Source organism: Phocoena phocoena, chromosome 9 (genome assembly GCF_963924675.1).
Source record: "Phocoena phocoena chromosome 9, mPhoPho1.1, whole genome shotgun sequence".
Taxonomy (NCBI): Eukaryota; Metazoa; Chordata; class Mammalia; order Artiodactyla; family Phocoenidae; genus Phocoena; species Phocoena phocoena.
Window position 1 is genome coordinate 100,333,917 of NC_089227.1, and position 26,918 is coordinate 100,360,834.

Genomic DNA, 26,918 nt, shown 5'->3' on the forward strand with positions numbered 1-26,918 from the left:
CCTGCCGTTGTAACCGCAGCCTCGGGCCCTGGAGAAGAAGAACCGCTAGGAAGTGAGCGCTCTCAGACACGACAGGCCGCTCACGTGGAACCCCTCACCTGTACTCTGTGCTCAGCCCCACCCAAAGCAAGCTGGGTGATGCCGCTTCTGCGGGTTCTTCTCACCAGCCAGGCTGTTTTCCTGGCGAGGCCCCTGGGTTCCCAGCGTTTGGGGGTCGGGCCTAGAGCCCATCACAGAGGTATGCAACCCTTTCTACCGCCCCTGGTGGCAATACCCTGTACCTGTTCCCAAGGGGGTGGGATCCACCCATCAGGCATGGACCTCGGCACCCCAGCGAGCAGGTGAAGCCCGTCCTGCCGCGCATCTTGTGTGAAGACACTGGCGCACCCACCTCTGCATCAAGGGCTGCCTCTGCCCGGGTAGGCTTGTCCTTGGCTAGACGCTGAGCTCTCAAGGGCAGACACTGCCCTCTGCAGCGTTTCCTCTTCCTGCACGGGGCGGGGAGCCAGCCAGGGCCTGGCATGGAGGGCCCTGTGGGTGCGGAACGTGGGCCCCTCCCGGTGTAAGAGGGGCTGCTGGGGGCGGCTCCCCTCAGGGCCTCTTAGGGTCTAAGCCCCACTTCCCCCTTCATCCCCTCCGGGCAGGTACTCCAGCTGCCTCCTGTGTACACCTCCAGTGCCTTCACCACGCGGGGCGTGGAGCTGGCCCCTGTGCGGGAGCCCTTCTGCTCCACACCTGAGAGAAAGAGCCTCCTCGATTCCGGCGGGAGCAGCAGTGGGTCCCCGCTGTCACCCAGGCAGCTGAGGAGCCGGTTCCTTGCTCCCTGGCCTCTCCCATGCCACTCCCCCCACTCCAGTGGCGCTGCTGTGACACTGGAGGGGCTGTGAGGCCACAGCCCCTCGTTTCACCCCAGGGAGCCAGGCCCAGGCGAGTGTGAGGCCCCTGCTTCCCGGCACCTCTTCTCCCTCTGAGATGGGGCTGGGACACCGTGGGCAGAACAAAAGACGCCGTGTTGCAGAGCACTGTTAAGGACCTGTATTTTGGTTCTTCACAAATGGACAATTTGCCAAAATAACGACAGTCTACCGCTTTTTTTCTTTGGCCGCGCCGCGCGGCTTGTGGGATCTTAGTTCCCCGACCAGGGTTCGAACCCGGGCCCTCGACAGTGACAGCGTGGAGCCCTAACCACTGGACCGCCAGGAAGGCCTGGTCTGTGGCTTTCTGAAGCGTCCGCTTCGCTCCGCAGGAAAGGCTTGGCCTCGGAGGACCTCGGGCGCCGGGACCGTGGGGCTGGGCACCCTGAAAGTCGGGAGGGTCCCGGGAGGGCCGGAGAGCAGGCTGAGGGCTGGGCTCCGCAGGGGCTCTGGCCGAAGGGGGTGGGGACCGAGAGGCGGGCTGGGGACGCGGTGGCGGGCAGGCATGGACTTCCCACGGGCGGCCTGGCGAGGGCTTCGGAAGTCAGCGGACGCGGAGGACAGGCACCACCGCCGCCCCGGTCCTTGCCCTCGGAGCCCCGGGTGCCGACAGCCGCGTTCCCTCCGCGGGTCCGTGGGCGGCCGGTCGGGGCGTCTCAGGCCGGCTGCAGGGGAGCGGCGGCGGCGCAGCCCACTTTGTTGCTGAAGAGGCGCGAGAGGCTGCGCTTGGGGGCGGCGGGACGCAGCGGCGGGGCGCGCGGGAGGCCGCGCACGTCCCAGAGGCGCAGCGCGCCGTCGTGCGAGGCCGTGTAGAGCACCTGGCCGTGCACCTGCGGGCGCGGGGCGTGGGCGGCGCTGGAGGGGGTGCGCCACCGGCCCCCAACCCCGCGCCTCCCCGCAGCTACGGAGTCACGTAGGTGCAGGCCCCGCCCTGCCTCGGGCCAGCGGCGGCCCGGGCCTCGGCGTGAGCCGCGAACGCCCAGGCCGCCTGATGGGGAAGGCTCAGCCCAGGGGGCCTCGGCCCCGGGGAGGCTCTGCCCGCGGGGGAGCGCTGCTGCCTGGCCGCCCCCTCCCCACTTCCCCTCCGAGCCAGAAGCGCAGGCGGGCTCGCCCTCGCTCAGCCAACCAGCCACGGGCCCCCGGAGAGAGCTGGAGCGCCTACCTGGATGCAGTTGATGATGAAGGCGTGGCCGCGGAACACCCTCCGCAGCGCTCCAGACTGGGCGTCGAAGGCGCGCGCGCGGGCGTCCCCGCTCCCCGTGAACACTGTGAACACACGGCGCAACTTGCCTCCCGCCCGAGAGCCCTCGTCTCCTCGGGACTCCGCAGGGCGGGGGGCGTGGATGGACAGGGCGGGGAGAGTGCCGGGAACCCTCTCCGGGACCCATCCGCTCGCCTCCCAGGGATGTCATAATTGCAAATGGGAAACAGCAGAAGCCCCTTGAAAGGAAGGAGGCGGCACCTTCCCTATCTCAGTACTTTCCTGTGAGTTCAGGGTGACGCCCAGGGTCCCGGAGGCGCCCTCTGTGGGCTGCAGCCGGCTCTGCAGGACTTCGGCTGCCCCACCGCCCTTGGGTTCAGGTCAGCCTGCCAAGTCCTTCCAGGTGCTTCCACCCCTCCCGAGTACCACCTGGGCCCAGATTCCTACTCTCAGGCCATTTGGTGGAAACCTTTGGTGAAGCTTAGCTTCCCTGCCGGGTGTTTCTAGCAGCTCTGAAGCCCCTGCCTCGGGGGGTCATCCCTCCCCCCCCCCACCCCCCCCACCCCGGCCACCGTCTGAGCAGCCTCTTGGAGCAAGGACCAACCAGAAACTCATTCCTCCCCCTCCCCAGTAATGAACTTGGCCCTCCAAACACAACCCAGCGCCTCCGGGGTTCACTAGAGGGCCCCTGCCCAACCTCTCCCAGGGGGAACCTCCCGATTCTGCCTCCCTTGGGCTTTTTCCTACATTATAACTTAGTCCAAGAGTTCTCAAACTCCCGAGGGCAGGCTGGGCCCACCTGAGTTTCTGATTTAAGGAGGTCTGGGGTGGGGCCTGAGAACCTGCATGTCTAGCCAATTCCAAGTAATGCTGATACTGCTGGTCAGGGACCACACTGACGGCACTGGCCAGAGAAACTCCCTGGTCCACTTATCATCTTAGCCCGGGTTCTCCCAGAAGCTGACCCTGACGCTAGGTTTCGAGTGCAAACTGTTCATCTGGCAGGGCATTGCAGGAAGTGGGGAGAGAAACAGGAAGGAAGGACTCCCATGCAGGTGTTTAAGGGAGCAGGTAACCGCTGGGGGCCCTTGGGAGAAGGGGAGGACCGCGTCTCAGAGTTGTTCCACCCAGGGACAAGGACACTGGGCTACTTATCCGTCAACTCCCAGCCCTCCCATGACCTGCCTCACAGGAAAACACCCTCGGGCAGAGGACCTCAGGGGCTGCAGCAGGAAGTGCCCCTGAGCGTGGTACCCATAGCATCTGCTACAGCCACCCAGCAGCCTGAGTGAGCCACCGTAAGCACCCCCTGGGGGCTCCCTGTCCTTGGGGTGTCTATTCCTTATCCCATTTCCTGTGTCACCTGCCTAGTCCCAGGTTTGCTACTAAAGCTACTAGTGAATGTGGACTTGGAGGGAAAGTTTCATTTCTCGTTCTCTTCAGCTCCTTTCCTGCCTTCCCCTCCACCAATGCACTGCGGTTACTGGGCATCCTGAGGGTGGGAAGAGGGTCCAGAATTAGGTCTGATCATCCTGTAGCCTGTTGGCAAAGACCAAGGACCAAGTTCCTTAACAGCGGGCAGCAGGTAGGGTCTGTGCGATTTGCGGCAGCGGCAGGTTTCATCCCAGCCTCTGCCACAGGGAGGCGCTCTGGGCAACGTTCTTCTCTTTAAATTAGAGGTCCCCAACAGGAGCAGAGCCATAATCACACTTACAGGCTTGGACACAGGAACAGGAAAAAAATCATTTTTCTGCGTCAGACACCTAAATCCCGAGGGCATCTCATGCTCTATTTTCGGAAATCCATTCTATCTTCATCTAACACCTGTGCTGTGAAGTCAACTTGAATTTTCCACTGTGGCTCCTCCCCCACCCCAGTCTGCTCCCTCACTGCTGTGCTAGGAAGATGGTTCTCAGGCTCAGCTTTGCCTAGGGGGGCTGGCTTCCTGCTGCAGGTGTGTGTGTGTGTGTGTGTGTGTGTGTGTGTGTGTGTGTGTGTGTGAGAGAGAGAGAGAGAGAGAGAGAGGGAGAGAGGGAGAGAGGGAGAGAGAGAGAGAGGACGCTGATGGCAAAATATAACATTGGGGATCGTTTTAGGAAAGAGATGTCCAGGAACCTGGGAGCCCCACTCCCATGTAGGCGTGGTGAGGTTGTGGGTTTTGCTTCCCCAGAACAGTGCCTGTCTTCTGCATGTGTCTGGGGTGTAAACAACTGGCTAGCTGGACAGAGCCAGGAAAGCCCAGATGTGTGACAGTTTGAGACCTGTGGGGCAGAGAGCTTGCTGACTACCCAGTAAGCCACACTGCCCTTCTTTCTTTCCAAAATAACCCTGATTAATCCTGGTGGCAGTATCCCCAGATAAGGGTTTTTATTATTCTGTCTCTTTTGCAGGCAGTGGTCAGAGAGATGTATGAAGAAGTCTTTGGGTGGAGTCTCCAGGAAGGATCTTTAAAGGGGCCTACTCATCTAGGAGACACAACCTTTTGCCCTTCCCTCCTCTTCTTCCTGTCTGCCTAAAACGTATGATGGCTGGAGCTCCAGCAGCTATCTTGAACCATGAGGCCCCCCCCCTTAAAGATGGCCGATACATGCTAAGGATGATGAAGTGAAGTGAAAAAATGAACCTGGGTGTCTAACAACTTTGTGGAGCCATCCATTCCAGCTTAGACTGCCAGCCTCTGAAATTCTACCTCAGAGAAAAATAAACCACTATCTCATATAAATCCGTCATCTGGACTTTCTCTTATCTGTAGTCAAACCTAATGCCGAGTGAAGCCAAACCCATGTGGCCCTCAAGTCTGACTGGAGTTAAGTGGTGTCACTGTCTCGAGAATTAGAATGTGTCCTTGAGACCTGCTCTTGACCTGAGGTCCTCTGAAAAAGCAGGTCGCTGCACGTCCTAGCGGGGTGAAGGTGGGAAGGAGCCCCTACACCCTTATTTGGAACTTCTTTTGCTGGAGGAACAAACACGTGCACTGAGGGGCCACAGCCGCCGCCCTTGGCCGCTGACCAAACTGAGTGGCAGCTGAGGCTCAAAGAGGGAAGAGTGCAGAGAGGTCTGGGCGACAGCGGATGTGCTGGGGGGCGGGGCGTGAAGGGGACAGGCAGGCTGGGGCTACGGGGAGGGTGGGGTCACTTACAGGTGCCCGCGTGGTACTTGAGGGCGCTCACGCTGTGTCTGTGGGCCGCGAACGTGCGCACACGCTCGCCCGTGTCTGCCAGCCAGCACTTGACCGTCCTGTCGGCGCTGCCCGAGTACACGTGCCGGTTCACCAGCTGGGGGGGGGGGGGGGGCGGAAGGGAGGGTCGGCACCGGACACGGGTACCGCTGACCGTAGGGGGCACCCCGGAAGCCCCTCCAAACCTCTCTCTGTGGAACGTGGAGAGGGGCACGTGCAGGTCTCAGTGGAGACACTGTGGACAAGCCAGAAATGCCCCTGCCCCTGGGTCGCCCCCCACCACTACCCACTCCAGCACCCAAGGTCACGAAGCTCCTCTCTTCCCCTCAGGGCCGTGTAGCTCAGGCAGACCCGGCTTCAGATCCTGACTGGCCCTTGGCCAAGTCAGTGACTCTGCTCTCAGCGGCTTCGCCCGCAGACAAGGATCACGCCAGACCCTTCCGTGCTGCTCAGACACGACCGTACAGCGCTCAGCGCCCTAAGAGCAAGGACCAGAAGACGTCGGCCAGCACTGCTGCTACTACTGCCAGGTGTCTCTCTTCAGCAGTTTCCTACAGCTTGGCCCCCGGGAAGGTCAATGTGACTCCACCTGTAGCTACTTCGGTTCCCTGGTACTGTTCCAGCTGAGAAAAGGGCACCCAGGGCAGGGCTTTCACACTGGACTTCTGCCTGGGGAAGGGAGATAGGAGAAAGCTCTAGAAGTAACCTGACTGACCGCGGTGTGTGTAAGGTAGCCCTCTGCTGGGACCGGAGCTGGACACCCAGGGGCCATCATGGGGTCCTGCCCCCCTGCCCCTGGACACAGGTTCCCCCACTTCCTGCTCGCCGCTGCCAGCTGAAGTGGCATTCACACCCCTTCTTGGCGTTGCAGGAGGTTAGGAAAGGGCCTGGGAGACAAGGGAAGGGCATGAGGAAGCCCCCCTCCCAGGAGCACCCCTGCCAAGAGGGACAGGGTACTAGCGTGAGGGAAGCCCAGAGACAATTGAAATAATTCTGCAAATTTCCCTACAGCAAACACCACGCAGCCCAGGGAGCTCCCGACAAGCACAGCACCTCTGGTTATCGGAGACACAGACAAGAACCGAAAGCTGGCGGAGTGGGGTACTCAGCTGCCGTTAGCTGGCTGATGGCACCAGGCCTCCTCCCACTTTGCAGGGCCCAGGAAGAGGAGGGCAGGCTACAAGCCCCCGAGACAGCCATCCAGGACGCCGCTGGGGCCCAGGGGCCGCTGGAGGCTTAGGAAAGATGAGGTCCTTCTCCCAGGGGCAGCAGGCGGCGGGCCTAGTTTGTTTTGCGGGATCTTAGTTCCCCGACCAGGGATCGAACCCGTGCCCCCTGCAGTGGAAGCGCAGAGTCCTAAGCCCTGGACCGCCAGGGAAGCCCCTGGAACGGGCATCCTTAACTCATCCCGAGTCCTCCGAGCTCGAGCTCACACTACCTACCCATCTTGGCCACTTTCCACTCCAATTCCCACAGCTGACTCAGTTTCCCCATATTACTTCCCAGTTTAAATCCCAGAGAATAGGACTCTGGCCCAGTGCATCTTTCCACCCCACAGCCACAGCACAGGTCAAACTTGGCCTTGGGCCAATCGCTATGGCAGAGGGGGTGCAATCTCAAGGGATGCGTATACCTCTTGGAGGCAGAGGCTGAGGGCGGACCAAGTGGGCGACAGGCCTGGCCTGCGTCTCTCAGGCCCCGCCCTCCGGTCCTACTGGGGTTAGGACTGGCCCAGTCAATGGAGCCTGGCTTCTGGCCTCTCCCGCTGCTGGTCCACTCCCTGAGGACAGGGCCGTGTGCGATGTCCGCACACCCGAGGGCTTCTGCAGAACATCGCCCAGTCCTCTCTCCGTCTGCACCACCATCGAGAAGGGCAGGGGGACCTGCCGGGCATCCCCACCTGCTCTCGGCCTTTGGGGCGCCCCCGTCAGCCCTGTGCCTGGAGCCTGAATGTGGCCCGGCTTCCCCAGGTGCACACGTGTCCTCACTGTGCCCTGAGATCCCTGGGCACATACCTTTACAAGTCCTCTCTGTGCTGATCCCCCCTCATCTTTTGGGGGAAAGCCACCCTCCAGGACCCCTCCTCATGCTGCCCAGCACTGTCTGCATCCTGCCCCCCAGGCTGATTGCCACTGGCCCCCAGTGTTTCGACTGTCCCCCCACCAAGTGTCACTCCCAGAGGCAGCCCCAGACCTCCAGGGACCACACTCTCCAAACTACCCACTGAGGCTCCCAGACCTATAATAAGGGGAGTGGGTACGGGCAGCCTATGAGATGGAGACCCCAGTGGCACATCTAGGCCACTCGGCCTCTGCAGCTCTGTCTGCCCGGCCCCGTGAAGGAGGCACTGAGTGTCCACAGTGGCCGAGACAAAGGGAAGACGCCTCCTGCGCATAGCGGGTGTCCTGACGACGCAGGGCCTGGCGCACGTGCTTAAAAAGCAGCACACTTTCAAAGCACAGATCCTGAGCCCCGAGGCTGATAAGCGGGCGGACGCCTCACTGCGTGCTTTGGCTGGTTTCCTGAAAGGACACCCACGGGGAGCAGCAGGGCAGCCCGCGGAGACCAGAGAGGCTCAAGGCAGATGGGGAAAGCAGGACAGACCCTGACTGGGTGAGTCACAAGGGCCGGTCCAGCAGGACTCCCTCCCAGCAGCCAAGGCAGCTCCGAGAGGACGGGACGGGGCTTATGGGCCATCTCCCTGCGTGTGATCCACCCAAGCAGAGGGCAGGCCTGGGGCTCTGCTGCTGCGGCCCCAGGGGTGCGGCCTCGCCCTCCCCTCCACTCACGACAGGCCACACACAGGGCAGCGGGAAAGAAGCAGCTGGGCCACGTGGTGAGCAGAGGGCCAGGTGCAGAGCACAGCCAGGCTCCGGGCACTCAGCCTCCTGTCGGAAGAGGCTCCCCAACTCCAGCACGGTATGGGCCCAGACACACCTTATGAAAGCTGCTTGTTAAAAGCACAGGTTGCATGCTCAGTCCTGGGTTCAAATTCTGTCTCTGCCCTTTGTTACTTGGAAGTGAGCCCTCACCTCTGCTCTGGCCCACCTTCTCCGTAGGAGGCCTGTGCACTCCTGCTCTGCCCTCACCTGGCTTCTGCAACCCTCTGGGGTTCACGTGCTTGACCCTGGATACACATCCCACAGTGAAGAGGAAAGGCAGAGGCCCTCCAGGGCTTGGCCGATTTCTTGGGCCTCGCCTCAGCTCCCGGAAAGTTCAGAGTGGGCCGCAGGCCTGCAAGGAGGAGGCAGGATGCCGCAGTGGGTACCTCATCCACACGGGCCGATGGTTCAGAGACGGGCATAGGAGGCTGCATAGCTCTGTGAGCTTCCTCTCTTCTCCCCAACCTCTGAAAAGGTGGCCCCCAAGTTTATCTCAACACACAAAAGGGCCTGACCTGTTTTCCCAGGGACGGTGTAAACACCGCAGCTCCATGCAACAGGCCCCCCGGGATCCCAGCGGATACCTCACACTCAGCCTAACGGGAAACCACGGATGACAACTCCCTCACTCTCCACCTGCCAGCACGAGTGCTTCCTCCCTAAACAATGCCAGAGGCCAGGCCGCAGGGCTCACAGAACCATCCTGGGTCTCCAGACCCCCGGGCACCCTGCCTGCCTCTGCAGGGCATCTGGGAAGGCAGCCCACCGCTCGCCGAGCTGGGTGGGGGGGGGGGTCGGAATTCTGGGAGGTCCCCAAGGAGGGATTCTTCCCTGGCTTAGGTGGCTCAACCTGCATGTGGACGTGCAGGAAAGGGACAGAGGAAGGAAACAGACGTGCAGACGTGAACCGAGGGTCACCTATTTGGAGAAGGTAAGGTGAGCAGGGGCGGGGGTGCCACCCCCGACTCTGCTGTGCTTCACATTCAGCCCAGCGGTGACAGCGGGGTCCCCGGGACGGCCCCACGTGGCCAGGGTCTCACGGGCTGGGGCCGAGACTGGCAGGTGGCCCTGCAAGTTTCTGATGGCAGGGGGGACGTGGGGAAGCCCTCCTATTAAAGAGGCAGATGGGGGGGAAGGGTCTTCCCCGACGCCACGGTGGGGAGAGGGAGGGACCCTGGAAAGCGGGCAAGGCCAGCACACCCAAAGGTCACCCACACATGCGTCTCCCAAGTCACGGTAACCTAGGTCTGAGTTTGTACTGGGGAAACACAGCAGGGAGACGCGACGATACAGCATCCAAGCTACAGGGGCCCTTGTGGCCCCCTCTGAGGGGACGTCATATCAAAGCAAAGGAAGCCTGGACGGCCGGGAGTCGGCAGGTCCTCCGTTTCTCGGGAAGGCGCCAGGCCATCTACTGTGGAGATGGTGGCCCTGGACCTTATCGAGCAGAATCTTATCCCCCAACTACTCTGAAAAGCGGGGGCTTTTCTGCCTCAGTCCCACCGTGGGGCGAAGCAGCCTGTGACGTAACAGCTAATGAAGTAACTAACCGACAAACCAAATAACTGCGTTTCCTGAGTCAAGCGCCACTGCTGCCGCAGCGCCTGCGTGTGTGCTGCCTTTGTGCCCGTCCCTTCAGGCTCTGCTTTCGGACCGGCCTCGGCAACGGGCCCGCTGCTCCTGACGCTGGCGGCGACCCGCCCCGCCCAAGCCGACAGCGCGGGCCCTGCCTCCTTCCAACTCTGACCCCAGGGGCCTCCACACACTGCACTGTGCCCACCCTCACCCCGCCCCGACCCCATCCCACCGCCCAGCAGGGCCCTCCCCCCACCCCACCCCGACCCGGGACCCATCCTGGACAGACCCCGGTGTGTGCTCATGGGGACAACACTGACTTCACTCTGGGAGCTCCCCACCCCACCCCAGTGGCACCCCACACTACGAGCTGGCCTGGCCTTCGAGCTGCTCGCGGGCTCCTGAGTACCCTCCTGCAGAGGCCCGGGCTCCCCCCAGCTCTGCTCCCGGGCACATTCGCTCCCACTGCTGTGCGTGACACTGGGCTCCACGCCCGGCGGGCTGACTCCAACGTGGGAGACGGACTTGCCCCTGGGCGGTACCAGGAGACTGAGCCCAGAGACCCCGCGCGTCCTCAGGAACCCAGAGCCCGTCCCCCCGTGCCCCGCCCAGGATGCATCCCCACTGCCCCCTGCACACCTCTCCCCATCACACACAGTGCTGCCTCCCAGGTGCCTGCCGGTCCTCCCTTCGCCTCCCCAAATCCCGGGATCAGATACCGGGTGGCTTAGGGACCTGCTGTAGAGCACAGGGAACTCTACTCAGGACTCTGTAACGGCCTAGATGGGAAAAGAACCTAAAAAAGAGTGGATATATGTGTATGCATAACTGATTCCCTTTGCTGTGCACCTGAAACTAACACAATATTGTAAATCAACTCTACTCCAATAAAAATTTTTTAAAAAATCAAAGTTAAAAAAAAAGAAAAAGAAACCAGGTGGCCGACTCTTAGCTCAGTGACAACCACTCCCCCGCCCTGCCCCCATCACTAGAAAAATGCAGTTTATCCAACCAAACATGGGCCCTCACGTTCACCAGGGGCCAGAGATGGTTCTGTCCAAGCAAAGTGGAGCCCTTCTCTACTCCACTGGTCCTGGGGCCCTAGGGCTGCCCTTCACCTCGAGAACCCAAAACGGGCCTCCTGACCTGGCTCTCCAGGGGACTGCCACACACTGTTTCCTGTCACCTCGAGGCCACCCCCATCGCTTCATCGGTGGCTCCCCAGAGGCTCGGTGCCTCCGAGCACTGCACCCCAACCTGCTCACCTCGGGTGTGGGAACTGGCCTGGAGAAGGGAAAGGGCTGTGGCCACGACCCGGGCCAGGAACATCCAGACCCTAATATCTAGATGGAGGGACCATATGCTGCAGACATGCCCGCCAAGTGCAGGCCACACATCCTCATAGCAACACACGCTTCATAGCAACAGTATCACAGGCTGACGGGCGTCAAGAACAGGCTCTGCGGCAGGCACTGCGTCCGCTGTCAACTCACTAAATCCTCACGACAACCCGGGGTGGGCACAGCTCCACGTCCGTAATCCCTAATCCAAACCTCGGCCGATGTGTTTCGGGAGTTTCTGGATTTGAGGAACACACTCGTGTTTCCACAGCAAAGGTATACATAGTCCCAGGAAGTGAGATTAAATTTAATTACAACCAGCCTCATATCGAAATGAGTTTTGATGCCAAGCCTAAGAAAAAACCTTCCTTTTTTTCAACTTTTGGATTTAGGAATTATGGACCACGGTTTGTGCATAGACGTAATCCTCACTTCACACGGACGGAAACCAAAATTCATGTGTTGGCAACAGCCCTAACCCTGGTATCTGTGAATGTGACTGTATTTGGAAATAGGGCCTTTAAGGACGTAATTCAGTTAAAATGAGGGCATTAGAGTGAAACCTCATCCAGTATGACTGGTGTCCTTACGAGAAGAGGGAGTCTGGAAGCAGAGGGAAGACGGTGTGAGGACACCAGGGGAATGGCCATCTACCAGCCGAGGGGAGAGGCCTCAGAGGAAACCAACCCTGCTGGCACCTTGATCTCGGACTTCCGGCCTCCAGAGCTGTGAGCCCATCAATCTCTGCTGTTTAAGCTGCCCAGTCAGTGGTACTTTGTTCCACAGCCTGAGCTGACTGGTACCCTGGGTGGGGCGGCAGCTCAGAGGAGGAGCCAGGGGCCTCCCTGGCAGCCAGGCCGGCCTCACCTCCAGACAGATGACGGAGCCCTGGTGCTCCTGGAACACACGCAGCTGCTGCCCACTCAGGATGTCCCAGGCTCGGACGGTGGCATCTGTGCTTCCAGTGAAGGCCGTGTGGCCAGGTGTGGCCAGCACCAGGCAGAGCACGGCACCTGTGTGGCCCCGCAGTGTCTGGTGGCAGCAGCCGCTGGCCACCTGCCAGACCTTGGCCGTGCCATCCGTGCTGCCCGTCACCAGGAGCCCCCTGGCCACGGCCTCCTCCGTGCACGGAGCCCCAGGGAGGTCCTGGGGGGCAGAGTAGGCTAGAGTCAGCACACAGTTGCGGTGGCCCCGGAACTCCCGGGCCACCTGCCCCTTGTCCACACTCCAGGCTCGAGCTGTCCGGTCGTAGGAGCTGCTGAAGAGCTGGTTGTTGGCGACCAGGATCCTGGTGGCAAGAGGGGAAGGGTCAGGGGTCAGAGCGCGCAGGGCTGCCCGGCAGGCTGGCGTCTTACGTGTTCAACGAGCCCAGGTGATGGGTGAGAAGAATGAATGGTCCCAGTGACTGGGAGCCCCGAGTCTGAGAAAATCTCAAGGCTGAGGAATCCGAGGCCCCCTGCAGCAGGGGAATAGTGAGGGAGCCAGGAGAGCCCATGAAGGGGCGGGGGGGTGGCGGGGAGCAGAGCCTGCCAAACTATTCATGACTCCTATTCTCATTTTGATGTATGCTAAGACTTTCTCTGCAGAAAATACACATCTGTCTCTAGCATAGAACTCTGTGTATAACTTCAAAGGGCATGAGGGTGGACCCTAATTTACACACCACCCCCAAAGGGCTGCGGCCTGAACCTGGAATGGGGCGTGTCGTCTGTGTGGCCACAGAGGGGTCAGGACCCCCATCTCAGTCTCAGAGGCACCCCTCTTTTTTTTTTTTTTTTTTTTTGCGGTACTCGGGCCTCTCACTGTTGTGGCCTCTCCCGCTGCAGAGCACAGGCTCCGGACGCGCAGGCTCAGTGGCCATGGCACACGGGCCCAGCCGCTCCGCGGCATGTGGGATCTTCCCGGACCGGGGCGCGAACCCGTGTCCCCTGCATCGGCAGGCAGACTCTCAACCACTGCGCCACCAGGGAAACCCGGCACCCCTCTTTTAAAAGGTCTTGCCTGGGAGCCTAGCACGGGCAGGAGGAAAGATGGACACGGAACAGAGCAGACCTTCCTTCCACGGCCTCTCACCTCTGGGCGGTTCTCACTTCCCACAAGTCATTAAGGATGCAGCACAAGAAAAGCACACTTTCTACTGATGGCTTCTTCCCTAATGCCAGGAGGTACGGTATTTACCACATGTGTGTTTCTAAAGGAAAGTGACGACCTGGTGCCTCGGGTGATGTTCTGGGGGCCCGAGTCCTGCCGGGTGTGGCCTGTGACGGCAGGGACGCCGGGCCAGGCCGGTGCCCCCAGAAGCTCACACACCTGGCCCGGCTCTGAAAACACGAGAAGTGTAGCCCGTGTTCTCACCTCAGGGCCATCACGCATTTGTGAGCAGTTAGTTAATAATGCAAATATGCACCCAGAGATGTTTAGAACGGCCAACTGCTCAAAAACAGTGCGCGCGTGTGTGTGTGTGTGCGTGCATGAGTGCATATGTGTACTTGTGTGTGAACATGTGTGTACTCGGGAGAGTCTACACCCGGCAGAGCCTTGTGTGTGAACATGTGTGCACTCGGGAGAGTCTACACCCGGCAGAGCATCATTTCTAGCCTTAATTGTCCAGATTTACTTTTGAGGAGCCACTGATTCGTTTCCAGGTACAACCGGAGGGCCGGCTGGTCACCTGAGATGTGGCTTTCTTCCACCCACCCCATCCTCTGTCAGCCCTTCCGGCCGCTCACAGCCTCACTAGAGGAGGCGCCCCAGGCCCACACTTCTCCTCAGTCACAAACTTCTTTCTCAAGAAAGAGTGTGGAAGAGGCCAGCAAGAGCTGAAATACGGGTCCCAGTTCCAGACCTCCTCCGCCCCGGCCTGCGTGGTGCTGGCTGGTCTCCCAGGACCCCGGGCCTCGCCTGCTCTATCTAAGGGGTGTAGGTGGGATAAAAGCTCAGCTGCAGGAGGCGGGGGCTGGGGCAGAGCTCTATGGGGTCCCCACTGGGGTCCTTCCCCACTCAGAACCATCAAGCCAACACGACCCTCGTGCCTCTCTGCTCAGCGACGCTCCCCTTTTCCCGCCCTGTGGGAGCACCGTTCCGTCTACAGGCAGCTGGTACTCTGGGCAGTTAATGATCGGGCTGACCCACCGCTTCCACCCACCGTGCGCTGGAACATTAGGCCAGACGGGTCCCACCTGGACCCAGGCTCCACAAAGCTCACGCTGCCAGCATCCCCTCTGGCTGAGAACATCCTTCCGTCCCTGCCCCCCACCCCGCCAATGCCCGCCTGCACTGGGCCCTTTCCCTGCTTAGTTCGCTGCCCGGGCAGCTGCCCTTCCTGGCCAGTGAGGTCACGAGGGCCCCGGTGCCCAGACTCCTGCTCATACCGGGCACTCCCTCGGGAGTTTGCGACGGGCCCCAAGTTGCAGAGATAGTGTCCAATTGATCTGATCACCAAGGAATTTCCATGGCTCAGCTCAGACCCAAACTCAATACATTTTTGCAAAAATTCAAACCTCCACGAGAAGGAGGGTCTGGGATATCTTCAACAGCAACACGGAAAGGAGAGGTTTAAAAACACCCTCGACTCCCTCTTCAGAACAATCCCCATTCTGCCCCTCCTCCGAGCCCCCAGTCCACCATCAGGTACCAATTAAGCCATTTCCTGTGGAATTTGTTCCCGCAGTGGGAGCTGTAGCCTCCAACCCCTTTCCCTGCACCCAGCTGGGGGCAGCTGTCCTGCCAGGGCCATGGGAGGGCTTTCAGGCTCTGGTCTAAGTGTTGGTGGTGCCTCCCTGCCCCACCTCCGCCTCCCAGCCCCCCAACCTGCAGCCCTGGGCAGTTAGCGCTTGCTGCGCTGGGGACACTGCTGTCCTTCCACTGCTGTTGCTCCGGACCACCTCCCCGCATGTCCACACGTGTTCCCCAGGGAAGCTAAGTTCCTCCAGGGCAGGGGTCCCACAGCCTACATCTCTGTCCCCTGGGAGTCGGCCGGGTACCATGAGGAGAGGCCGAGTCCTCCCCGCCTGGCAGGCACACCGACCTGTTCACAATGGACGTGTGTCCCCGGAACACCTGCAGACACTGCCCGGTCAGCACATCCCACTTCCTGATGGTGCAGTCAGCACTGCACGTGTAGGCGGCTTCGTCCTCCAGCTGGCAGAAGGTCACGTAGCTTTCGTGCCCTACAGATGAGCAGGGGAGACGTGAGCACAGCAGAGCATGCCAGCTCCCGTTTTTCTTTGAGAATGTTTGAGATGGGGAGGAAGGGAAGAAAGCAGGGGGCGGCGAGTGTTTGCAGCAAGTCCAGTAGTGACTAGCGTGTTGAAATGATGCTTTAAGTCTGGGAGAATCTCAGGAATCGTGGGGGCCAGGAGCAATTCAGGGGGCACTTAGCCTGCCCTGGAATCCTTCCTCCCTCCTCTCCTTCCCTCCCCCTTCTTAGTCGTCTCCTTTTAGGCTTCTTCAAACTTTTCAGCTACTTGTATTCACTCCGTCATTCAACAAACCCCATGTTACAGACGCAGGAAGTACAGGGGCCAAGGGCATGGTCTTCGGAACCAGAATGCCTGGGCCAGAAGCCTGGTGCTGCTACTGGCTGCCCATGGGCAACTTATTTCACCTCTCTGTGCCTCGATTTCCTCACCTGAAATGGGGAGAGTGACAATGCCTATCTCACGGTGTTCCTGTGCTGGCTGTGTAAACACGAGGCGTGAGCTGTTCTTACATTTGGGGACAGACACTGTGGTAGGCAGAATTCTGGCCCCGAAGAGAGCAGGTCCTAATTGCTGGAACCTAGAAATGTTACCTTTCTTGGAAGAAGACACATTTATAGATGCAATTAATTAAGGATGTTGAGACGGGGAGATTGTCCTGGATATCAGGGTGGGCCCTACACACCATCACAAGCATCCTTATAAGAAAGAGGCAGAGGGACTTCCCTGGTGGTCCAGTGGTTAAGACTCCATGTTCCCAATGCAGGGGGCCCAGGTTCGACCCCTGGTCAGGGAACTGGATCCTGCATGTCGCAAGTGAGAGCCCACATGCTGCAACTAAAGATCCCACATGCCGCAACTGAAGATCCCTCATGCCACACCTAAGACCCGGCACAGCCAAATAAATAAATAAATAAATAAATACACACATAGAGGAGGCAGAGGGAGATCTGAGGACACAGAGAAGGCACCGTGAAGAGAGAGCAGAGATTTGCAGGTGCTGGCCCTGAAGATGGAAGTGATGCGGCCACAAGCCAAGGGGTGCAGCAGCCATCAGAAGCTGGAAAGGCAACGGCATTCTCCCCTACAGGTTGCAGAAGGAACCCAGCCCTGCCAACCCCTTGATTTCATCCCAGTGACACTGATTTTGGACTTTTGGCCTCCAGACTTGCGCCGGAATAAACTTGTTTTAAGGAAACCCAGTGTGATCACTGGTCACAGCAGCTGCCGGACACAAATACAGAAACAGACATAATTAAAACACATTCCCTGCCTTCAAACAGAGCAGCCAGCCCAGAAGGAGGGACAGTCAGTCGAGCTTGATACGTGCTGGGACAGAGTGTGACGAGGGTCGACAGAGCAGAAGCCTGGGTGTGGCAGGCAAGGAAGGGTCTACGCAGTACCCGTGTCTGTCGGGAGAAGAGGAAGAGCATCTGGGAGAGAAGCTAGCACACACCAAAGCAGGAGGGGCCCCTGGGGCCAGAATTCAGGCATTTGGCAGAAACAGTGGATTAAGTAGACACAGTGAGGGTGGAGGTCTGGGACGGAGGGAGGGCCCCGCAGTCTGGGGTCTCGGCCAAGTGCACCTGGTCATCCTCTTACGGGGCAGTTGTCAGATCTTTTGACTCTCACCCTGGCTGTGGGGTCGATGTTTACCACTCGACCGTGATTAAGCAGCCCAGGAATCCTCCATCCTTGGACACAGTAGGGCCTGTTTTTCAGGTAAAAGTGTTTCCATCTCGGATATAAGCACTTCCAACAGCAAACTGAAGCTGACTCTACTGGAGAAGAATTCAGGGACCAGAAAATCAACGGAAGCAAAGGAATGTTAGACCTAAGGGCCATTTCACAGACGAGGAGACTGATGAATGCAAATAAGAACACATGGGAGCGTTATATTTATTACTTTAAGGATTTCGATCGGATTTTAAAATTTCATCTAGATGTCTGGTATCTTAGACGGGGATTTAGAATCTCCTGGGTAGTTTCAAGCTGATTCACACTTACTTTTTTTTTCTTTTGGCCCTGGGGTCAAGCTTAGTTTCTCTTGGAAGAACCCAACTTCCTGAGTTCTAAGAAACAGAATTTTTTTTTAAAGTAAGAAAGAAACGTTTTCCCGTCTTCTTGGATAGCACATACCAGGCCTCTAGGAAAACAACATTTGCGTAAATTAAGTAAACACGGGAAGAGGCTGCAGACTGTTTCCCTCAAAGTGCACATCAGTTTAAAAGTCGAGGGCAGGGCTTCCCTGGTGGCGCAGTGGTTGAGAGTCCGCCTGCCGATGCAGGAGACGCGGGTTCGTGCCCCGGTCCGGGAAGATCCCACATGCCGCGGAGCGGCTGGGCCCGTGAGCCATGGCCGCTGAGCCTGCGCGTCCGGAACCTGTGCTCCGCAACGGGAGAGGCCACGACAGTGAGAGGCCCGCGTACCGCAAACAAACAAACAAACAAAAAGTCGAGGGCAAATGTGTTTGGCAAAACACAGCCCAGCTTTTTGCCAATCCCAAAATGTTTATAAAATATTTGAGGATTCTCAAGGAGCTTTCCCCGAGACCAGATCAGCCATCAGAAGGGGTCGGGAGGGCGCAGCACCATGAGGAGTCCCCAGTGCTAACCAAGGCCAGGAGAGGCTCCCTCGGGGTGTCACTCCGGTTCCAGCTCCTTCCGTCCCATCTCAGCAGCATCTGACAGCAGGAAGGCAGAGCGTCATGTGAACCCGTCAACCAGGCCAAGAAAAACACTGAAAATCCAAGCGTGGCACCTAGACTCGGTGAAACTGCAGTCATTAACCAAGACTGTGAGAGTGGGACAGCTTTTCTGATACGCAGAAGTAAAAAAACGGATATATACACTGATTGCAAATCAACAAAAATATAAACAGACTTGAAGAAAAGAGGTGACAATAAAAAGAAGTTTTTCAATGTAAAAAAACTCATCCCCGAAGCTGGGCCAGGCTGACCCTCTGCCCCCTCAGGGGACTGGCCAAGCTGGCGGGGGTCCTTGCATCGATCAAGGCTCTCCCCCGCACAAGCCCCTTCTCCAGCACAAGACGCCCATCTCACATCTGACAACCCAAGGAAGCGATCCGGGCTCAGAGCCCTTGCAGCACAGGGGCCCTGGGGGCTGCGGAGCGCGCCCCTGACTATAATCCACAGACTATAATCCACAGACCAACGACAGGGCTCCACCGCCCCGGCAGGATCACCAGCGGTGGAGGAGTGAGGGCTCGGAGAAGGGAGGGCCCATCATGTCTCCAGGGACCACAGCGCCTCGGCCACAAGCTGTTGGAATTGTGCAGAATAAGCATGAAAGCCAAACTAAAAATAAATATTTTTGAAGGGATATAGAATGCAGATAAAACGCGGTTATTATGTTCAAAAGAATATGCTGAGGCTCAGGGTTTCCTGCCAAGGTAGCCGGCCCCGTCTCCCGGCTTGCACGCCCCTGGACTTGCCGGAGGTTTAGAGTCCAAGTGCCCCCTCCCCACGCAGCAGCAGCTCGCCGCGCTGGAGACCAGGGTCTGCAGGGGCAGAGGGGCCTGGAGTGGGCACGGCCCAGCTGAACACGCCTTCAACTCAGCATGAAAAGCGGGGCCTCCTCTCGCCCTGCTGCCCCTGGAGTCTTTCGTCTGCCCCCGTGGGCCCTCGTCTTCTCCAGCCTGCGCCCTGCAGCGCCCCCCAGGCTCTGGGGGCTCCCGGTCTCCTCCGCTGCCCGCAGGGTTCAGACAGTCGGGAGCCCCAGGAGGGGTCTCTAGTTCGGGACGCGCTGGCCGAGGCCCTCAAACCATGGTCACGCCTCCCCGGAGGGAGCCCCCTCCCCAGCCGTTTCCAGGCGGCAGTGACCGCTCCCACCCTCCGTCCTTCGGGCCTGGGGATGGTGACAGCTCCTCTGGTACTCCTCTGGTACTCGCCGTAAGTACAGCGGTTCCCCACACTCTGCCCACATTTTACAAGCGTCCCTTTATTAGACTCTCCTTGAATTACCATTCTGAGGTGCCAGTTGTTTCCTGCCGTTGTCTGAGCACAGGAGTCCTGGCTGGAATGGACGGGGTCTGACAAAGCCACTGAGGACGCAGGCTTGGGCCACCTGCCCCCGAGTTCCCAGCCCAGGCTGATGCTCTGCTCACTGCTGCCGCCGCAGGGCCTGTCCTCAGCCCAGCTTCACCCGCTCCACAACCTTGACCAAACTCTCTCCGGCCTCCATCCCCATTCTCCTAAATCCACACCCACAGGGGAGCTCACCTGCCCCAGACTGTGGTCTCCACAGAGCTTTAGAGTGAATTGCCAGTATGGGCCTCCTTCACATCCGTACTTAAAACTGTTTTTTTTTTTTTTTTTTTTTTTTTTGCGGTACGCAGGCCTCTCACTGCTGTGGCCTCTCCCGTTGAGGAGCACAGGCTCCGGACGCGCAGGCTCAGCGGCCATGGCTCACGGGCCCAGCTGCTCCGCGGCATGTGGGATCTTCCCAGACCGGGGCACGAACCCGTGTCCCCTGCATCGGCAGGCGGACTCCCAACCACTGCGCCACCAGGGAAGCCCAAAACAAACTGTTTTTTGATGGAATTTTTCCTTGACCAGGACAAAGTTAATAACGATTTGTTTATGTCTGAGAGCCTTCCCTGTGCTCCCACGCGCCGGTTTAAAAATATGCATGAGATGATTCAGCAATCCCACTTCTGGGTATATACCCAAAAGAATGGAAAGCAGGGCCTGGAAGAGATATTTGCACACCCATGTTCACAGCAGCGTCACTCACAATGGTCAGGAAGTGGAAGCAGCCCGTGTCCACTGACGGGTGATGGATAAAGAAGACGCATGAGAGCCACACGGCAGAACAGCCTTCGGCTTTCAAAAGGAAGGACACTGTGGCCCGTGCTACAACCTTGGGGACATTGTGCTGAGTGAAATGAGCCAGTCCCCAAAAGACAACTAATATGTGATTCCACTTATACAAGGCACCCAGAGGAGTCAGGTTCCTAGAGGCAGAAAGTAGAACAGTGGGTGCCAGGGGCTGGGGGAGGGAGGAATTCGGTTATTGTTCAGAGGGGACGGTTTCAGTTTTTTTTTTTTTTTTTGCGGTACGCGGGCCTCTCACTGCTGTGGCCTCTCCCGCTGCGGAGCACAGGCTCCGGATGCACAGGCTCAGCGGCCATGGCTCACGGGCCCAGCCGCTCCGCGGCACGTGGGATCTTCCCAGACCGGGGCACGAACCTGTGTCCCCTGCATCGGCAGGTGGACTCTCAACCACTGCGCCACCAGGGAAGCCCCCGGTTTCAGTTTTACAAGAGGAAAAACTCCTGGAGGTGATGGTGGTGATGGCTGTGCAACATTTTGAGCGTTTAATGTCTCTGAACTGTATATTAAAAATGGCTAAGATGGTGAATACTATGCTGTGTGTTTTTTATAACAAGTAAAAATTGTCTCAGTTCCAGGTCCTCCTGGGCCAAGAGGTGAACCCTGACTACCCCAGCCCACCAAGTTCCTGCTCTTCTGAAGTGCACACAGCCCTTCTCTCAATCCAATCTGCAAATTCCCTGGGGCGGGATCTGAGACTCTTGCACCTTTGAATCCGACACAGGCACCCAGCACAGTCAAGCCAACAGGCAGGTGAGGGGGAAAGGGCTCTGGACCCAGAGGGAGGAGCGCAGAGGGCTGGCAAGCCTCAGTTTCCTCATCTACAAAACGGGATGATGAAGAGTTGTGGGAGGCAAATGACCAAGAGCTTTGGAGCTGGCATGGCACAGTGCCAAGGGGTGCTGTGACTCACTTCGGGCATGAAGGCTAAGACAGCAAATACAGTGAGCTAGGAACTCTTTATTAACTGGCTTGATGCCCACCATGACCTTATGAGACTAGGTTCCTCTTGTTATCACCCCCAGTTCACAGATTAAGAAACTGAGGCACGGGACTTCCCTGGTGGTCCAGCGGGTGAGACTCCACGCTCCCAGTGTGGGAGACCCGGGTTCCATCCCTGCTCGGGGAACTAGATCCCACATGCATGCCGCAACTAAGAAGCCCTCACGCTGCAACTGAGGATCCCGCGTGCAGCAATGAAGAGCCCGTGTGCCGCAACTAAGACTTGGCGCAGCCAAAATAAATAAATACATAGGGCTTCCCTGGTGGCGCAGTGTTCAAGAATCCACCGGCCAATGCAGGGGACATGGGTTCGAGCCCTGGTCTGGGAAGATCTGGGAAGATCCTCTGGCCCCCAACTGCTTCTGCACCGTGAGCTCGTCTGCAGAAGGAAAACGCACGGCGGGAGCTGCCAACCCAGGCCACTCTGCCCGAGAAATCCAGGCCTGACCCACCAACAGGCTCTCCTTTGAAGCCTTCTGTGGGCCCCAAGCTATGCAAGGAGCTGGCACTCACCCCGAGGTGGCAGTGTCTACGATGGCAGCGGAAAGAGCCTGGATTTGGAGTCAGGAGACCTGCAGGGTCTGCCGCTGATCAGCCGTGTGGCCCCGGGGGAGCACAGCTTCCCTGCAACTCTGTCCTGCCCAGAGCAGGGGCCACACGTTGGGCGAGAAGCCTCTCTGCCGCCAACCAGCCGCAAGACCCTGGACAAGCCCTGCGACCACACTATGCTTGGGGCGTGCTGACAACGGCACCTGCCTCACCATGTGAGTGTCTAGGAGACACTTAGAATATGCTGCCTGTCGGTAAACATCTGCATCTCCTGTTCTCATCTATAACCTGGTGTTATCACAGCAGCACTCTTCACAATAGCCAAGACATGGAAGCTACCTGAACGTCCACCGACAGATGAACGGTTAAAGGAGATGTGGTGTGTACACACACACACACACACACACACACATATACACACAATGGAATACTATTCAGCCATCAAAAAGAATGAAATAATGCCATTTGCAGCAACATGGATGGACCCAGACATTACCATACTCAGCGAAGTAAGTCAGAAAGAGAAAGACAAATACCGTATGATATCACTTATAGGTGGAATCTCAAATACGATACAAATCAACATATCTACAAAACAAAAACAGACTCACAGACATAGAGAACAGACTTGTGGTTGCCAGGGGTGGGGAGGGAAGGAATGGGAGCTTGGGATTCACAGAGGCAAACTATTATATATAGAATGGATAAACAACAAGGTCCTACTGTATAGCACAGGGAACTATATTCAATATTCTGTGACAAACCCTAATGGAAAAGAATATATATAAATTTATATGTATAACTGAGCCACTTTGCTGTACAGAAGAAATTAACACAACATTGTAAGTCAACTATACTTCAATAAAATTTTAAAAATAAATAAACTGCTGTCAATTGTTATTTTATTTTTTGGCCGTGCCACGCAGCTTGTCTTAGTTCCCCAACCAGGGACTGAACCCAGACCCTCAGCAGTGAAAGCGCAGAGTCCTAACCACTGGACTGCCAGGGAAGTCCCTAAACTGCTGTCAATTCTATCCACCTCACAGTTGCAAGGGTTAATAACATAAGAAATATGTACTCAGAAGGGTATTTATAAAATACAGGGCACTAAAATGTCAAGACATTTTTATTAATATTTCACTCATACAAAAAAAATCCTATGGACTTCCCTGGTGGCGCAGTGGTTAAGAATCCACCTGCCAATGCAGGGGACACGAGTTTGATCCCTGGTCCGGGAAGATCCCACACGCCACAGAGCAACTAAGCTCGTGTGCCACAACTACTGAAGCCTGCACACCTAGAGCCTGAGCTCTGCAACAAGAGAAGCCACCGCAATGAGAAGCCCGCGCACCGCAATGAAGAGTAGCCCCTGCTCGCCGCAACTAGAGAAATCCCGCGTGCGGCAACAAAGACCCAACGCAGCCAAAAAAAAAAATCCCACAGAGGAGCAGTTGGCAGGTCCTTGCTTACCATGGGGGCCACACAAGGATTATCACACACCCAAAATGACTCTCTCACAAGTCTCTCAGTGCAATTTCAGGATAAGCAAAGGTTACTTTTGTCCCCTCTGTCCTTGACAATTCTTAAAGTGCAAACCCTTATAAAAGAAACGACCCTGTCAGCAGTTTTTCCGTTTGATAGCGTTTTCCCATGGAGTGGGAAGGCCTCCAACTAGGGCAACAGAGGGTCCAGCGTGGCGTTGCTAGGAAGCAGGTTCTGGTGTCCTGCGGGGACGAGCCGCTGTGAGGGTCACTAAAGTGGGTGTGTAGGGGACTTGCCAGGCACAGAGCCGGGTGAGGATGGCAGGGCAGGGCTGGGCAGGACTGTGGGCCCTGGGGGCGGAGCCGGATGCCCACGAGGCCAGAACCACCCTGGAAAGGACTGGAGCTTCCTGAGGCAGAAACTGGCCTACAAACGGGGCTCCCACGAGGGGTCCCAGGCCCAGGGCTCCCCGGGCCAGCCGATCAGCAGTCACCTCACAGCTTGTTAGAAATGCCAATTCTGGAGTCCTACCCCCAAAGGCTCAGTGAAATCCAGACCTAGGAGCCTGCATCTCTGAAAGCCCTCCAGACACTCTTCTCATGTTTGGAAAGCAATACACACTGGATTTAAATTTTCTAACAGATCTATGCCTTGACAACGTGTGTGACTATCTGTGCGTGGTGGCAACTCCCCATTATCTACACCAGCTCCCAAATAGCAGGCAGTCCAAAATGCATCCCTACTGAGTTTTGATGTAAAACCAACAGGGTGCGACTTCCCTAGCGGTTCAGTGGTCAAGATCTACCTGACAAAGTAGGGGACACGGGGTCGAGCCCTGGTCTGGGAAGATCCCACATGACGGGGAGCAACTAAGCCCGCGCGCCACAACTACTGAAGCCCGCATGCCACAACTACTGAAGCCTGCACACCTAAAGCCCGTGCTCCGCAACAAGAGAAGCCATCGCAATGAGAAGCCCGCGCACTGCAACGAAGAGTAGCGCCCGCTCGCCGCGACTAGACAAAGCCCGCGCACAGCAGTGAAGACCCAACGCAGCCAAAAAATAAATTAATTAAAAATAAAACCAACAGGGTGGGACTTCCCTAGCGGTCCCACCTGTTGGTTTGGAAGACTCTGCGCTTCCACTGCAGGGGGCACAGGTTCACTCCTCGGTCGTGGGGGGGGGAACTAAGATCCCACGAGCCTCATGGCCCAGCCAAAGATAAATAAATAAATAAATGAAATGAAATGAAAAAAAGAAACCCAGCAGGGTCAGGATCCTCCAGTATGGAAGCTAATTTACTCCCTGTGCCTAGATGAGCCAGGAGGCCTGGGGCAGGCCACCCAGGATTTGCTGATTATGGTGGAAAAACCAACAGTGAAAACTAACTGCGCACACACTGCAGGCAGCCTGGCGCTTCCACAGGGGCTATAGGAGCCACTCAGACAACAGAGGGACCTCACACTCCCGTGCTGCAGGCATGTGACAGGGACCCGAGGTAAGAAAAACGTCCACCTCCCCTTGAGTAAGCCACAGATATAAATCGGTGTGGGGAGACTGGGAGGGCTCTTTCGTAAAACAATATTTACGCCTATGTGTACCTCCTGCTATTTCATGGAGTTTCCAAACATGCCAAATTGCGGGTGAAATGAGGCAGTGAGAGAGCAGGGCAGGCGGGTCGAATGACGGAGGGGGTTTTCGACTCTGCCCCACCATGGGCTGTGTAAACCGCTGGCGAACTACTTAACTCCGTGCCTCAGTTTCCCTGCCTGCACGAGTGGTGGGAAAACAGTACCACACCACGCGGAGTGCACTCCGTAGTGCCTAGGCCGATTAACAAGCCACCGTTGTGACTACAAAGGCCCCGAGAGAGGAAATGTTCAGCCAAAGGTCATAAGGCCAGTGAGAGACGAGGGAAGCTGAAAGGGGCAGAGCTGCGATTTGTTTTTGTTAAAACTGCCGTGATGGAAGGGATTTCACCCAGCGGCTGACAGGTGATCTGCGCCCTCGCAGCCTCGCCCCTCGGCTCACTGGCCCGTATCGCAGCCCCCTCTGCACTCCCACCCCACCCAGCGCGATGGGCGCGGGCTGGACTTGGGGGAAGGGGTCTGCGGACAAAAGCGCCCAGGTCTGAGGCAGGCGAGCGGCAGAGAGGAGGACAGAGAGAGAGGTCGGAGGACGCGGCCAAGCGGGTCTACCTTGCAGGAGGGCGCAGCACTGGCCGTCCGCGGTGCTCCAGAGTCGGGCCGTGCCGTCCTCGCTGCCCGTCAGCAGGCGCTGCCCGTCGGGGCTCAGACTGAGCCAGTTGATGCCCCCGCGGTGGTCCGCGCAGACCCTCAGGGCAGACCCTCCGCCCCCCATCCCGCCGGTCGGGCGGCGGACTTAGGAGGAGGCTGCGCCCCGCTAGGGAGGGGCGCCCGGGTATCCTCGCCGCAGCTCCCTGTGGCTGCGTCCCGCGGCCATCGCGGGGCCCCCGGCTCCTGCGGAAGCACGCGGCGCGGGTGAAGCGCCGAACGCTCGCTCCCGTGCGCCCACCCGGCCTCCCGGCCCGCGGAGGCGGCGGGGGCTGCGCTGCGCTGGGCGGCCCACTCGGGACTCCCGGTCCCCGGGTGCAGCAGTCGCAGCCCCACCGGCGCGGAACGCCTCCCTTGCCCGCGCCCCCAGGGAAGACCCGCACCCCACCTGAGCAGAGGCGTCCCGGGGCGCGCGGGAAAGCCCGGACCTCTTCTCGGGGCGCCGGGGACGGGGAGAACACGGGAAGCGGAGCGCCCCGCGTACGCTCCCCGGCCCGCTCCGCGCGCTCCGGGCGGCCGAGGCGAACAATACGGTTCAGCCTGGCTCCTCCTCAGAGACCACCCCTCAACCCGTCCCCTCCCACTTTCCTGGCCTGCGCTCCCGCCCCCGCCCCCGCCCCCGCCCTCGCCCTCTCGGGACAGACCTCAGCCCGCGGTCCCCGCGCCCGCCCCTGGGACGCTGCGGACTGCTCGGCGTGCGACGGTTCCGGCTGCCCGGCCTGCGCCTCTGGGCTCCCGCCCCCTGCCACCCCCGCCAGGACCAAAGGCCGGGACTAGGAGGAGGAGAAGGAGGTGGACTGCAGGGTCTGGGCTGGGGAGACGCTCACGGCGGGAACTCACCCGGGCCCGCGGCTGCGCGCCACCACCAGGCAAGTCAGCTCCTTCCAGGCTCCCAGTCCTAAGGACCCTGCCAGAGGGGCTCTCGGGGGACTTGGGGTCGGCCCTGCTTGTTGGAGAGCGCCCTTCGTCCGCCCTCGCTGGGGAATCACGTGCACACCCCGAATCCTAAATAAGTCCCGCAAGAGGAGGGGGAGCCCCCCCTCCCCACCCCACCCCGCGCTCCCAGGCTCGGCGCGCATCTCTGACTGCCCACCGAGATCTCTGCAGGAATCCGACGCCCCGGGCAGCGAGACCTCCTGGAGCGCGGGTCTGCGTGTTCCCATCAGGCAGTTCCGGTGCCGGCTCGGCGGCCGGGGGTGGGGGTGGGGGTGGGAGTGGGGGCGGGGGGGGCGGGGTGACCCCCCTACTCGGATCCTCCAGGTCCTAAAGGTAGCAGGATTTCCCCAAACCCTCCAGGACTCTTTAGAGAAGCTAGCCAGACGATCTCAGATCGGATTTGTATCTGTGTGTTTTGTGGGGCGGGGAGCAGGGTGGCTTTGGAAAGCTAGCCCTCATCACGACGACCGGACCTTCTAATGGTTGACCATGTCCAGACTCCGAAAGAAAAGCCC

General features: G+C 58.7%; 1 protein-coding gene across 1 annotated transcript; it reads right to left on the reverse strand.

Moving 5' to 3' along the window:
* Nucleotides 1-1,431: 1,431 nt before the first annotated feature.
* Nucleotides 1,432-25,658, reverse strand: WDR86 (WD repeat domain 86). The gene is made up of 6 exons (XM_065884118.1): nt 25,372-25,658; nt 15,118-15,259; nt 11,958-12,378; nt 5,255-5,390; nt 2,077-2,180; nt 1,432-1,744 (listed from the first exon to the last, which is right to left on the reverse strand). The coding sequence occupies exons 1-6, from the start codon at nt 25,532-25,534 to the stop codon at nt 1,571-1,573; spliced, it is 1,140 nt and encodes a 379-aa protein (XP_065740190.1). The 5' UTR covers nt 25,535-25,658; the 3' UTR covers nt 1,432-1,570.
* Nucleotides 25,659-26,918: the final 1,260 nt, after the last annotated feature.